General features: G+C 34.7%; 2 protein-coding genes across 9 annotated transcripts in view; one reads left to right on the top strand and one right to left on the bottom strand.

The window, feature by feature from the left end:
• The window catches only part of C21H7orf50 (chromosome 21 C7orf50 homolog), a 137,778-nt gene that overhangs the window by 117,219 nt on the left and 5,053 nt on the right, over window positions 1–15,506 (bottom strand). The gene's annotated exons all lie outside the window — the stretch shown is intronic.
• Window positions 576–6,839, top strand: GPER1 (G protein-coupled estrogen receptor 1). 2 transcript variants are annotated; one of them, XM_052773135.1, is made up of 3 exons: window positions 576–1,006; window positions 1,558–1,704; window positions 3,070–6,839. In XM_052773135.1, exon 3 carries the CDS (start codon window positions 3,499–3,501, stop codon window positions 4,570–4,572), a length of 1,074 nt encoding a protein of 357 aa, XP_052629095.1. In that variant the 5' UTR covers window positions 576–1,006; window positions 1,558–1,704; window positions 3,070–3,498; the 3' UTR covers window positions 4,573–6,839. The 2 variants fall into 2 exon arrangements, with proteins under 2 accessions (XP_052629095.1, XP_052629096.1); XM_052773136.1 differs by lacking the exon at window positions 576–1,006 and having other exon boundaries at window positions 1,423–1,704.

Below are 15,506 nucleotides of genomic sequence, written 5' to 3'. Positions count from 1 at the left end.
TTATAATCCTGTTCTTTGGGACAGCAAAAAATTAAGACCTTCAAAGCTGGTATCACAAGATTTTTCCAACATTACAATTATTCCAGTCCTATAACCCAATCACATTTGTACACTTCTCAAAGCAAAACACTTTAGGCTCTCTGCCCTCATAACCCTGTAGAAAGATACTCCAGAAAACCAATCCACACACAGTGGAAGTCCAGAAAATCTTCAACACTAATTTGTGCAAACTTTCCTTTAAGCTAAGTAATAATCTATTCCAAAACTATTTATGAAGAGCCATCATGTAAGAACACCTTAAAAAACATTTTGAGTAACACTGCCAAAATCCTGTGTTCCTATGCACAGCGCGTTACAAAAAAATCAGCAAATAATATATTTGCCTCACTGGCACTAGAAGGCAAAGTGCCTTCTATTCCCAAAGCCACTTTTGTAAAGACGTTTTGCTTCACTTTTCTACAAACGAGATCTACTGTAATCTAAAAATATTTGACCACTGTAACATATGTAACACATCCATTATAATGACATGTTAATTGTTTGCTCCACACTTCTGAAACTGTAACATTGTCTTCTCAAAATCCTGAATGCTGAGATCCAATTCATCTTATTCCAGTAGCAGTAGAATGCTGCATCAATGTACAGCATATCCATTCATGCCACTTAACATTCAGGTATTAGATCAATATAATCATAAAAAACAACTTACACAAATAAAATATTTCTCTTATGAGAAAGGTTTAACTTTCTTCCCGTTCCAAGCATTCTGGCCACCAGTAGGTGGTGTTTCTGGAAATGTCAAGTAGTTTTTTCCCCCCTACAGATGAAATGCAAAACTCCACCTGCAATACTGGTGTTTTTATGCAAGACTGAGGCTCCACATGCTCTGCAAAATAAGCTTATTTTATCCATGTGATTTTGAGCTGAGCAATTCTAAGAAGTGCGAGAATGATGATGTGTACCTGAAAATTTTAATACAAACAGGCAAAATGGGATCGACTTGAAGGTAGGAAAACTAAAATTTATATTGTCAGTTTAGCAAATGACCCTTCTCAGCCGCTAGATTTCTCTCAATCAAATATTTCTCTCTAGATTGTCCAGAGGCTTTTAAAAAATACCATGTATAACAGTAATTATTGCTTTATAGCTCTGTAAAATAAGGTTAGTTACAATTTGCAAGTAAATCTCCATTATTGATCAGCAGAGCTGTAGGTTTGAATGGACTATATAATTTGAAAAAATGCTAGAGGCAGAAAGGAGGGTGAAATGAACATTAGGCAAAATAAAACTGACAAATAATGAGAAGAAAGATGCTTCACTAGTTCTAGTAAAAAAGAAACCAGCAGAAACGGGGTTAATTCTAGCCTTATAAGGCTGTTCAGCAGCACTTCAACTGCACACAAATTAGAACAACCCTGGGAATCTATAAAGCTTGTTTTATTGCCAAGGACATGCAGCAAGATCTGCATTTTGCTGTTGTAAACTATCCTTTATTTAAGACGTTTTAAAACAGAACAGACTTTTATATGATTTTTTTTACTGCTGAATCGTCAACAGGTGGCATTCACTGCAGCTTTGCACACCTAAATACAAGTTTTTACTGACACGACAGTCGAAGTTGACACATCCATTAAGCGTGTACCCGAGCAAGAACCAGCCTTCTGTTGTCTGGAGGAAAATCAGCTCTGGAGAAATGGAATTAAGGTAAAATAAAGTGTTTCAGAGTACATGGTTACTTGTAATGCTTGTAATTGCTTGGCTTTTGGTGGCCTTTCAGATGTAATTAAAATCTGACCACAGACCGACCTTTTAAAATTAATCGCTTAGACTGTTAACTTATCTTTTATTGTATTTAAAGCAGTTTTACTGCCTTATTAAAAAATAAAAGGATTTTACATAAAAGACAACAGTTCATGTCTGACTTCCATAGCTGCTTGAAACAAACACCGAACCTTCTTCAATAAGTGTAATTTCATACGGATATGTTAGCATAAAGGTTTACATTATGAAAAGTATTCAAAACATAGCAACAGCTACTGTGTACTTATGCCTATTTCATTAAGAAATAAAAGCTTTGGAACTGATATCTTTATTTAAGTATCTGCCAGCTACTTCCAATAACTTGAACACATTTAAGCAAACTCAGAGCTGTATTTCTAACTGAAAATATTTTAACACCCCTACTCCATTAGTGGTTTGCTCCTTTTTCTCCCCAGAATGTGTATCAGCAGGATTTAAGTCACTAAAATATGCATGAATATGCATAAACTTTACTAGTAAACAATTTAACTTTTTTTTTTTTAAATATGTTTTAGTGTAATTAAAATCAAGGTTTTGGTGGTAAGATGAAGATTAAAGCAATTCAAAATATTTAAATTTAACACAAAATACCCTGAGATATCACTTTCTTGCTGTTTTATTTGTTTGGGGTATCTTTTGTTTGTTTGTTTTTCTTTTAAATAAACTTCTAGCAATGCTTCAAGTCCCTAGCATTCAACATTTATAAGTAAACAAATCAGATAACCGATATTTTCCATTCCTATCCGGAAGTCAGTGCAATATAATTAATCACAAAGAAAAGCAAATTGAGTATAATAATGTTGGTGTAAATCAATATGTTGCTTGTATTACCTTAATTTCTAAAATTTGCTTTTTCCTTCCCACTGAAAGCAGAAGGAACCAACTGCTTTTCATCTCCGTTGCCTTCTCAGCTGCAGACTCTGCTACTTAATAGCCTTACAAGCTGATGATGAAATAAATATATTTTTATATATATATTAAAAAAATAAAGTTTTTCTTCAGTAGGCTAAACTCACTCATCTGATTTTCTATATTTCTACATTTTCCAATACTGAATCCCTCAAGGGTACACAAAATTTTAACAGATCTGCCTTCACATTATATCATCATCCAGAAGAAATATAAATTCTTTTAACTGAACTTTTGTATATATTTTCAAACATGATGTTTCCTACAACCTCAGCTGTGTATGTTAAGTTAGCAGAAGAATATGGTACATGGTACAATGCTGGAGTATGAGATTAATCGTTTTCCATTTACAAATTGCAGGTCCAAGGATGTTCATTGATTATTAAAAGAAAACAAATGGAGCTAAAATTCTACTACCTTCCAACCTGCATGAAGAAACACTGTTGATGAAAAGCTTTAATAAAAGAGACCCAAGTACCATAATGGTAAAAAGATTCCTACATCATCTTAAGGCATACAGGAACTGCAAATTCTCTCATTTGCAATGTATATAGTGTCCTGTAAAAAAAATTAAGAAACTTACTATTTGTACTGCTATATTTCAGTCAATTTTAAGTCTAATTAATTTGACTTCTAAAGAATTTTTATTCCTATACAAAAGTGTACATCTTTTTCCATTCCAATCAAAATGCTTACTATTAACTTAGCTGAAAGCAACCAAAAAGCTGATTTTTTTGGCATTACCACCAAACTGTGAGTACTAATAACTTTTCTGCAGATATTTTAACCATGGAAACTTATTCTGCCTCAATATCACCTGTTATATGTAACAGCACAACTTTTAACCTAAATGGATCACATTTGTGTAATGAAAGCATATCTTCTAGATTAGCTGATAAATCAGAACACCAACAATATGTTATTGGTCTTTTCTTATCATGTCTTTACACAATATTTCTTTTTCCTATTGGTTTTGTAGGAAACATTCTGATACTGGTTGTCAACATAAGCTTTCGTGAAAAAATGACTATTCCAGACCTTTACTTTATAAATCTTGCAGTAGCTGATCTCATTTTAGTTGCTGATTCTCTCATTGAGGTTTTTAATCTTGATGAAAAGTATTACGATATCACTATTATTTGTACCTTTATGTCTTTGTTCCTTCAGATCAACATGTATAGCAGCATTTTCTTTCTGACATGGATGAGTTTTGACAGATACATAGCACTGGCAAAAGTAATGAGGTCCAACATATTTCGCACTATGCAACACGCTAGATTAAGCTGTGGTCTCATATGGATGGCGTCTATTTCTGCAGCACTAGTTCCATTTACAGCTGTGCATTTACAACACACCGGAGAGGTCTATTTTTGTTTTGCAGATGTAAAAGAAATCCAGTGGCTAGAAATAACCTTGGGGTTTATTATCCCCTTTGTGATCATCGGTCTTTGTTACTCATTAATTGTTCGAGTTCTTATAAAAGCACACAAGCATAGGAGTCTTCGTCTGCGGCGACAAAAGGCTCTTAGAATGATTTTTGTTGTTGTCTTGGTTTTCTTTATCTGCTGGCTACCTGAAAATGTCTTCATTAGTGTTCAACTTCTTCAAAAGAAAAGCGAGCCTGTCTCTTCAAGCAGCCCATCCTTCAGACATGATTATCCTTTAACAGGACATATTGTGAACCTAGCAGCTTTTTCTAATAGCTGTTTGAACCCCTTAATTTACAGTTTTCTAGGGGAAACCTTCAGAGACAAACTGCGACTGTATATTGAACAGAAAACAAAAATGTCAACATTACATCGCTTTTGTCAGGCTGCCTTAACGTCTGTCATTCCTGACAGTAATGAGCAATCAGAAGTCTGATTAAGTAGTGGTTGTCTAAAACATATGACTGTGAAGTTGTGCAAATAGTGAACAAAATGCTTGCTACTAACGGAAAAAAGTGCGTTTGTATATGTATAGTATCGCTCTACTGAGTATTGAAGGTTTATATTCAAAATGTTTTTATGACAAGACTTTAATGTAGAAGAATATGTTTTAGTCAGATTTATATTTAATTATGAACAGGATTATTAAAAGCTGAGCACTGAAGGAGCTTTATTTTGTATTATACATGTATGAATGACAATATAGGAGAAAATTTTATCAAGTTAGGAAGACTCTAGATGTAACCTGATTATCAGAGATGCTACTTCGCTGGTGTATATAAGGTACTTCCAATGAAATAATGAAGCTGCCATAGCAGTGGGGAAAAATCATTACAATGTATTGATGTGGAGATGCAGAAAACATTGATTTTTTTCATCCAAATATGTTAAGATAAATGACTTTGCTTAGAAGAACCACATAGTACTATCGTCACTGTATTCTAGCATGTCTTCCACAATTAACTTTTTTTAAAACTTAATATAATCTAGCACGGTGATGAGTTTTCGTCTCAAATGTAATCTACTGTTTACATCAGTACTTGATCAAAATTGAAATCACCTGTAACTATATTGCTCATCTCAAAGAACTTCACAGAAGCAAAATGTAATGCTTCATTCTGTCTTCTAAGGATTGCCCAAGACAGTCTTTCCCAGGACAGACATAATTGGGCCTTTTGTCAAAAATGCCCGTGCACATTTATGTACATTCACATCTGCCTTCAGATTTAAATGCAAGTTGCATGAGATCTCTTTACATTTAGCAGGCCTATTTTGATTGCCAGAACAAAATGCTGTGGCTTTAAAAAAAAAAGTCACATCCTACAAAAGAGTATAAAAATTGCTTATGAAAATGACAGAAGCCTCAGTTTTTAGAAAGGAAGAACTTATGTAATAGGGAGTGTGGTTAGCTATTATCAGATTTGCACTTCGTGCACCATCCATCCCACCTCCAGAAACCACTGGGCTTTCAAGATTTTAAGATGCATGTTGGTTGCTTTGTTCATTTGAAGATTAATTATACTAAGAAAACAAATGTTAGCACCACACACTTGAAAACAATAGTTTTTAATTTCTACTAGAAAATAATTGGGTTTTAAATCTGATTGATTTTTGGCACAGTTTACTGCTGAACTTGTTCAGAAGAAGCTATAAAGTTCCTAGAGATCAGTGTGCAAGATCATTAAAACATCACTTGCTGCATCTCTGAAGTTAACTCATTTCACCTCTGTCCTCATTGACTTAAGCACCAGAACTCTGCAGAATAAGATGCTTTGTCTTATTTTCAAATGTCATATATGAATTAATTAGCACATGAATGGATTTTAAAGGATTTTTAAACATAGACACTTAAACAATGACTGAAGTTACTCAGTAATAAAGGAAACAGTGAAAACAATGATTCCACTCATATTTCTCATGAAATATTTCAAGCTTCCTAGTGGAAGCTTTGGCCACAAAAGACTTGACCCATAAACAGAAAGGCCACAAGATGATGGCTGAATTTGAAATAGATAGCTAGATATTCCTGCAACTGAAACAGGAACTGCAGGGTGGAGTTTGCAGCAACTGCTGATTATTTGCAAGTGACTGCTAATCACAGTCTAAGGAAAAATGTCATTTAGTCACATCTTCCCTGTAGAACACCAAATATATCTTCTCTCAAGAAAGATGCAAGCATTGCCATGCCTTCCCTGCATAAAACGAGTTGCTAAACACCACTTAGCAAGAAACCTCACACCATTGTGCTACATCACACATAGCCCTTTTTCTTCATTATTTTCACTTCTGGAATTAGCCACAATTACTCATATCCTATTGACTGCCAATGTACATTAATCACACCTTAAAAGACGGCTATTTCAGACAACACAGAACTGAAGGAATGGATAATTCTCTTGGCAATGCAGTTCTGTGAAGACACACCTTCTGAGATTACAGATATATTAGGTCTGTGTAATCTTGACACTTGCCATGAATAAATAACTTATTTGAAGTTACAGGAATACACTTTCCCAATTGTAGTTGTTGCTTATTTTGGTTTTATAGGAGTAAACTCCTTTCCCCTCCTTCTCCCTTCCAATATAGTAATATGGGTCTTGATCAAGGCTATGGTAGAAGCCCTTTCATCACCACTGTAGATAACAAATCAAGAAAGTGTCTTTGCTCAGAAGCTTATAATAATAAACAGACAGTAATAGCAAATGCCTGCTCATACATACTATGAAAGAGTTTGTTTCTACATGATCGTATTCAGCAATATCCTGAAATCCAGAAAAGATCAAATTACTATAGGATGAAGAAAACCGTATTTACTCAACCTGAAACAACCTATTGCATGTTCAAAACCAAATTACAAATCTAAACTACCTGATGAATTTCCTACTGTTGATATTTTGGTCCAGGCTTATGAACTGTGCCTGAAATGACTAAATTTAAACATACTACTTTAAATAAAAAATACTCTCCCGGATGAAAAAACGGCACACTTCTTCCTAGCACTTTTTTTTTTTTAACAGTAACTATGTACAAAGTAATATTTACAGAAATGCCATACAGCTTTCATGTATTTATATATACAACATGCTTTCTGCAGCCCATCATCTTGCAATAACTCATTACCGTGGCTTACCATGAACCAAAAAGACCTCTGCTTTATGTAGTTTCCTTTAAAATTAAAGGGCGTGATCATCAGCAAACAAAATCTTTTCTGGAGTGTAGGGGAAAGGGGAAATGAGAGTAAGAATTTTGATACAACTTCTTCACTTAACTTTTCTCTCTGGTCTCTCACAGATTGTTCAATTTAAGGAAAGGTTTCCATATGCCTTTCTAAAATGCTGGACTGATGACAACTATGAGATTTTAAAACCTCTTTATCACAGATGCTTACAATCTTTGCTATAATAGTCTATATCAAGTCTCCAGACAAGAAAAGTCTAGCATTAGGAAAAGCACAAGGGCGGGGGGGCAGGAATCAAAGAATCCCTGAAACTGTTAACTGCTTTGAAAATACCTCAACACAAAAATGTCTTGAATGCACGGAGTATTTTTGAATATCTAGAAACAAAACAAATCCAAACAGCACAAACTAGCACCAGTCTGAACCTGATGCGACTGAAAGCAACAGTCTTCCCTCAGCTGTGTAAAAAGATATGAGAAAAATAGTTATCTGAGACCATTTTAATATGTTAAAGAGATGCTGTAACTTTGCATTCTTTTAACAGTTTTAGGAGATACTTTAAATACCAACTGTACAGGCACAACACATCCACATCTAGAAAAAAGCAAAGTCAGTCAGTCTAAAGATAAAGCTTGATTAATTTAAGAAAAGCATTACATGATGTGAGGGCATGTGACAGGGAATTTGAATCAATGAGTCAGGTGATCCCAGATTCTGTGCAAGACTTTGACATAATACGGGCAAGATGCAAAAAAAGTCACCCCTCCCTTCCCCTTTCAGCTCCACAGAGAATCAGAACACTAGCATTCAGAACAGTCAATCCACCGATTCCAAAAGACAACATATACTACAAAATAAATATATATTAAAAAAAGAAAAAACAGAATTCTTAAAACATGGTTTTCTTCAATATTGTTTCTACCAAATGAAAAATATGCAGGTTCATCTTATATTCCCCTAATGTAATCTGACATTTATATTATTAATTGACAATGGCTTATCTGGCATAAAAAATCCATTCTACTAAACTTGCAAATAGGCAATCTTTAAAAAAAAAAAAAAGTAGACCACAAAGTTTTAACAAGAAAATGCTTTTAGCATTTCAGACTAAGTATCTGTGTTTTAAACAAAACTCACTGGCTGTACAGTGCAGGCTCTAATCTTTTTTCCAGCCATCAAGTTATGTTAGAAGCTAACTGAATTTTTTCCCGTGTAAGGATTTTGCTGTGTTCTCTCAGCTGTTGACTAGATTGCGAAAGGGAAAAGGTTGTCTGGACAATTTTAAACGGTTAGGATTGTCACATAAAAAACGTGTTAAAAAGTGGTTTACCGTAAATAAAGGCGTGTCAAGTTCAACGCTGATTATCATTTAATTCCATTTGAACTTGTTTCTGCATAAGTAGGAAAAACAAGTGAGTGTATGAAGAAGGCAGGTTTGAATTTTAATAGCTGTTCATGAAGGTGAATCAATGACTTAATTTGATTTTGATTGAAAACAACAAAGATAAGGGTTTGATTTTAAGGGACAGTATCCTTCCCTTCTACTCCAAAAGTCTTACCTTACCCATTCAGACCATCAGACAAATATTTAAAACTTTCATCATAGAAGAGCATAGGGCCAAATTCATTATTTAATTCAATAGATTGAATTATATCTTTGCAATAGAAGTTTACACTCACATTACCAATTATATCTATAGCAGCCCATCAGTACATAGTTAGACCTAGCCATTCCTCATTCAGAGACTGTTTACATTAAGAAATTATTATGGTCTTTGCATTCTGTTTAATAAATATGTCACCAATAAACCATTTCCACCTTGGAATTGCACTTTATCTTATTTATGTTAAATCTGCAACCACATATGATAGGGAACAAGTCATTTTTAAGACATGCATACAGACCATCTTTTCTGTATACTCTTAAGCTCTGCTGTCAGGGAGGTAGGTACATTGCAGTACACGGCCTGCGCTGTGTTTTGAAGAGACACGCTGGATTTGAAAATCTTAACATCCTCCATTCACATTCATAATTTAGGTATCCTTTCTTCAAGAGTATTGTCCAAATTATTTATTCCACATTGACATATGATACACCAAACTTTTAGCCCTTGCTTTTGGCTTCCTTTTAGACTTCCATTCCATCATACAGCAGCACAACACAGCCAGGAGCTAAGAATAAACAGTTGCATACTGAGACAGCCACCCAAAATGACAACAAAAGAGCAATGCCTTCTCAGGACTTCAGACAGTGCAGGATCAGCTCTTTACTTTCAACTGAGTCTCTTGCATGCTACTTCAGTTATTTTACATCTGTCCAGTGAATTCCACTACAAAATTTAAAGATGATTGTCTGAGTCTCACAAAGCAACCTGTGTGTTTAGAATGGCTTTTGAAGTTGTGTGACTGCGGTGATAAAACCATATTCAAGTTTCCAACTTATTTTCTCAAATTGTTCAAACAGTCTGCTACAGGTATATAGAGAAGTCTTTAAGTTCTAAATTAACAAACTACTGAACTGTTCATTATCAAAAAGTAAAACCTAACTTTTTAAATATACCTACTCTAAATAAATATTTAATGCAGCAGGGTAAGCCTTTCCAAAGCAGCAGCTTTGCTTACAAGTCCCAACTCACTTGACCTGCAAGCAAAAACACTGAAATGGCTTAAAACCTTTTCAAATTGCATGGAATGTGTTTTCTGGAAGGACTTTAGGAAAACTGTGAAAAAAAGACATACTAGAGAAACAGGAAAATTATTGGAATATTGTTGAATTATCCTTAGAAATTGGAGTTAAGGCTCTTTTTACAGAAAGAGCTCAGTGGTAGAATTGCCTAATAGTGGTAGAAAGATTTGTTTTCTGCCTCAGCAGCAGAAACTTCTCCTTTCCCAGGCATTCTCTCACTAGAAACAGTAATATAATGGCAAATAAGATTTTCTTCCCTTCATTCTCTCTCCATTCAGAACTACAGAAGAGAAATAGCGTTTACCTGACTATAAGAAACCTTTTAACTCTTGTGTTCCAGCACTTAGTTATGAGTGAAGTGCGCAGAGCAAATTGAGAGAGAAATCAAGGAAAGAGCTTACTTAAACGATGTGATGATACTCCAAACATCCATCTGATGATTGAGTAGCAAGACAGGAAGAAGATACAGATAGATAGTGACACCTGTGGGAACTTAATTTATAAACTTGCTTGGCTTTCAAATACATAAAGTCAGAAGAATTACTTCTGATATTAAAAGCTTACTACTCTTAGAACAGTGAGAGACGTGACGTTATTTTCTTACTCTAATGTAAAGATGCCTGATGATAGATGACACGGTTGAAGTGTCGTGTGATCAGAAGGGCTAACTTGCTGGCGGAGGTGCTGCTAAAGGTGACATCAGATCACACAGAACCCAACTGCATGCTCAGCCCATTACAAGGGGTCCGCAAGGATCCATGGAAAACTATCCCTTGCTAGATTTGTGCTCTTCTTGACTCTCACTGGTACTGAGAGAGACCTTTTAGGTCTTGGCCAGAAGATTTTATTATAAGACCTGTAGGATCAGGACAGTTAGCCACTCCTAAGTCCAAACTAGACCATGACTTAATCTAGACAAATCTTTGTAAAGAAGATAATCATGTTTTAAACGAAGCATGGTAAACTTTTACCATTAAAACAAACAAACAAACAAAACCCCTACAATTTTATTAAAAATGCCTTTAGAAAATCATGGAGCTACAGACTTGGATGCAAGAATAGCCATGAAAGATGGGACTTTCATAATAAAATAGGAAAAACTTGTCTATTCCAAAGGTAACTAGAAAAAAAGAACCAGCCAATGAGGTACACGGAGGCTGCAAAGCCTACTCTGAATCCACAAAAAGGCCATGACCAACTTCAGTGAGCTCTGTGTTACAGTTCAGGAACAGTGTTACAGTTCTGTAACCACCTAGTTATTTTACAAATGGGTAAATATGAATAACTCCCATTTATCATTCAGCACATAATGTAAAGGTAGGATAGAATGATAGTTTTTAAAAGCATGTAAGCATACTTAAGATTTTCCATTCTCTTTCATATAACCTCCCTGCTCCTTTTTAAGCAATGCACCTCTAAGTCTTTGGTACGTTCTCTGAACAGTTTTGACATGTTTCAAACCGTAAGATGGCAGGAGCAGAGCTTTGTCTTCCCACGTGTATATATGCTGTTTGCAAAAGCCTGGTTTACAGATGCAAATTATTAAGATAATGCTGAGAAATTTAATAAAACATTGGTTGATGATCTTCTGTTTGATGCCCTGCAGAACTCTTGTGGGATTCAATTAGAAATAGGTAAATGCATTCAAAGACAGAGTCTGGTTCTTTAAGCAAGAGAGGTTCCCCTTCATGCTTGTACCCTCGTTATTTCACGCAGCTTCTAAAAGTCAAAAGATTAATTTTCTGTTCTAATTACCTGTTGGATGTAACAGACAAGCACTTTGCAAGTATTTTTTAATCTGTGTGGCTTTGATCTAATACCCAAGAACCATTTTATCTATGTTGTAACTTATTAACATACATAAATATAAACTAATCTTTCATGTGGTTCACCATATTGCACATAAACACAAAAGATATTTTGGAGGAGGACATTTCTGGTGAAATAATTCTAGTTTCTCATTCATACTGTGGAAACAGCCATCATCCCCCTCTTCTCTGCTCAAAAGTGGGTTTGGTTTTTTTCAAGTTTTTAAATCTATTCCATAAACACACAATAATTTGTATTTTATAAAAATCCTTATACCAGACTCCCACGTTGTTTAAAAAAGCAGTAGCATTCTGTCAAGGACAGGGAAAAGTGCTGCTTTTTAGAATAAACATATTTTAAATATCCAAATCTGTGCCATTTTAGGTTTTTGAACAAATTAACATTAACAAAATAATACCAAGAGCAATAAAGAGGAAGTAACAAATCCACAAGAATCAGGCTTGCATTAATATGTTATACTGTATGCACTTCCAAGTTTCAAGCCCTGTCAAGAACAATTGCTTTTGAATGCCCATTCCTCTGCTCTATCCTATATCAAAACATAGCAAATATCCTTTCAAGCTTACAACTTAATTTCTTGCCAAGTGGAATGCATTTTGTGAATTCAAACATGTAATGGGAATTTTTTTTTTTAACTGAAGTTCTACATATTTTGAGGTTTTATGCCAAATTTTCTATATTCAGCAATTTGGGCCTTTTCCAGCAATTTTCATTTATGATGCCTCACTCTATGATGAGTTAGAAGTCATTAACATAGAACCAGAAAAAATCGTAATTGACAAAGGGCAGAAAACAGTGTTCTCACTGGACTGGAGCTGGGTGACATGTAGTCAAGCAGACCTAGCCTCTGCTCCTTACTTCAACAACTGCTCAAAGACCGTTACTCAATAAATTCAGCCCACAAGTGGGAATCCTGTGCTGAATTTCAATTTGTGAAGATATTTGCTGCTAAGTCATGGAAGCAAGAATTTATACTGGAAACCTAACAAGAACCATCAAGGAAGGTCTCACCACTAAGTAAAGAATGGGAACTGAGAGGAAACATCAAGTATGTGCTCCGAGAAGGAAGAATTTCTCCTCTTAATAGCAAAGAAGGTATGGTTGCATTTCACCACCAAACTGCCCATCACTTTAATACCCTGGCTATATTAATAAAAGGAATTAACTCTGAATATATACAGATTAAGGCAAATACATGGAATTAGCATGAAACTCTTCCTGGTTAATATGTAATGAAGAATGCACAATTCCTTTAAACAAAAGTAAGAAATACACCACATATTGTTTATACCAAACGCAGTTGGAGACATGAGCCTTTCGCCTGGGAAAACCATCTTCAAAGTAGCAACTGTTTTCCCAGCTGTGAATACTCTTTCCTGGGAAATCTATTCCTACCATTACAAAAATAATTTTCAAAGGAATGTAAAATTATTCAGCCTAATCTATGCATATCCATATTTCAGACACTATTTTGTAACTTCTTAGACATGTCTGTTTACAAAAGGCCTACTATTCTCTATAAACACTATATGGTGTCACAATCTAATCTACCTCTTTTAAAAAATAAATAAATGTATGGTTAATTTAATAAAATAATTTAAAGCAACTCCATCAATATTCTGATGAAGAAGTGTTAGCAGGAAACGAATGTTTCAGTCCCATAAGCAGCTGCCCTCAAAGTTTGGGGTTTTTTTTCTTCTCTTTTTCCTAATTTGAGAAATATTGCATAGATGATAAGAAAGCAGACAAACCAAGTAAGATGTCACACAGTAAGTCATAAATGCCAAATGGTTTTATAGCTTCATAATTTTTTTTTCAACTATCAGAAGGCCATCGTACAACAAAGCAATAAGAAGCCAATGGGCCAGCAAATTTGTCTATTTGTGCAAGTAAAAAAAAAAAAAAAACCCACCACAAATAAAACAAACACTCAACTGAAAGGTAGCCCAAAGAAAAGAGAAATAGGCCCAACATTTCAATTATAGACTGACCAAAACCAGCAGACTAAAAAGAGCGCACTAATATCCATACTGACATTTAACTTCGCCATTTTGAGAAATAGCTAGCACCTCCCCTTTATCACTAGAAAACTACTAACTGCTGATGTATCTTTACATCAAGGTGGGGGGGGGGGGAGACTGAGGGATGGAGGGAAGATGAAAGATTATGTCATCTTCATAACATGGACAAAAGTCTATTTGCATGTTAGAGATACTTTAAAAGCAGTCAAAAAAACCCAGTACAAGACAAGATTCTTATTTTAGGAGGTTATGCTAAATAAAATTAACTTTTTGGAATTTATTTTCCTTTTTCAATATTTAAGATTGTTTTTCGACATATTTCTTAAACAAAAGGTAATAACCCCAGATAATGCTAATGCATACAACAGAGTACTAAGCTAGTAAAGCAAAACTAAACAAATGCAGGAAGAGTTGATAGTGGAATTGCAATGCAAACAGTTTCCAAAATACATTTTTAATATATCTAAGATACAGCTAATATTGGTAGCCTGGTAATCAGAAGAAAATCCTGCAACATCACGGTAAGTTGTAACTTCGTGGCATTTTTTAGGATGGGAAAATACAAAACAAGTTATTTTGATGGTTACAAGATAAGCTTCCTATTAATTAAAAAAATAAATTAATGGAACAATAAAGGATTACTGAGTTTGGTTGCAAATCATCCACAACTCATTATTTCAACAACAGGCTTTGGTATGAACTAGTGGGTTGTCAAATAAATAAATACACTTTAGCTTTACAGTATCTGCTTGATTGGTTTTGTAGCATGAATGTCTGGTTTGCATTCATTAAACATTCAAATTACTATCCCAGTTACCTGATTACAAGCAGCATTAGAGATCATATCAAAGTAGCATTCCTAGCTATTCCCCTAAGCTCATGCCAAAACGTTTATCTTCACAGCTTAAACATAATTTTATGGGGTTTTCCACCACTACAAGCAAACAACGATTTTAAAGAGTTGTTTTTTGTGGTTTGTTTTGCTGTAGTACTAGCTTAATAACTCCTTAGTGGTCTTTATGATAACCTCCAAAAAGCCAAACATAAAAACCTCTTCCCTACTAATTTTGCCATTTTCCCTTTAGTAAACGGATCTTACTGTTTGGGCACCTGCACACTAGCCCTCTGATTAAAGAAACACCATGAGCTACTTGTTTATTTGCCATTGTTTGTACTATCTGTATGGAATCTCAAAAATTAAATTCCTTTCCCACTGATTTTGCCTTTATCTGGAGAAAATGTTGATTCCTCCTCCTCCTCCAACCATTTGCAATGCTGAAGATAACAAGGAACATACAAGGAAACGCCCACTGACTGTATGAGCATTACCTAAAGTACCCTTCAACCATGAACAACAGGATTCAATTTATAAAGATTGATTGCCTCTTAGTCATTGTAATTTTCCTTAAAGTTACAATGTTTACTAGACTAAATTGGGAAGGAACAGGAAATTAATATTGGTTTTTATGGATTATGAATTTTGAGTCTTGCCTAATAGATGTTCAACTCTGGAATAATTTCTTACTCTTCTGTAGAAAGCCTGCAGCTCTGAAAACAGCACTGGAGAAACAAGATCTACCCTGAAATTACAAGGTTAAAAGATGCTTTGATACAGTAAGGTCATTCTGGGTAGAACTCAAATAGCCTTCATAAAC

This window comes from Harpia harpyja, chromosome 21, assembly GCF_026419915.1.
Source record: "Harpia harpyja isolate bHarHar1 chromosome 21, bHarHar1 primary haplotype, whole genome shotgun sequence".
Classification (NCBI taxonomy): domain Eukaryota; kingdom Metazoa; phylum Chordata; class Aves; order Accipitriformes; family Accipitridae; genus Harpia; species Harpia harpyja.
This window is presented reverse-complemented; position numbering and strand designations above follow the sequence as displayed.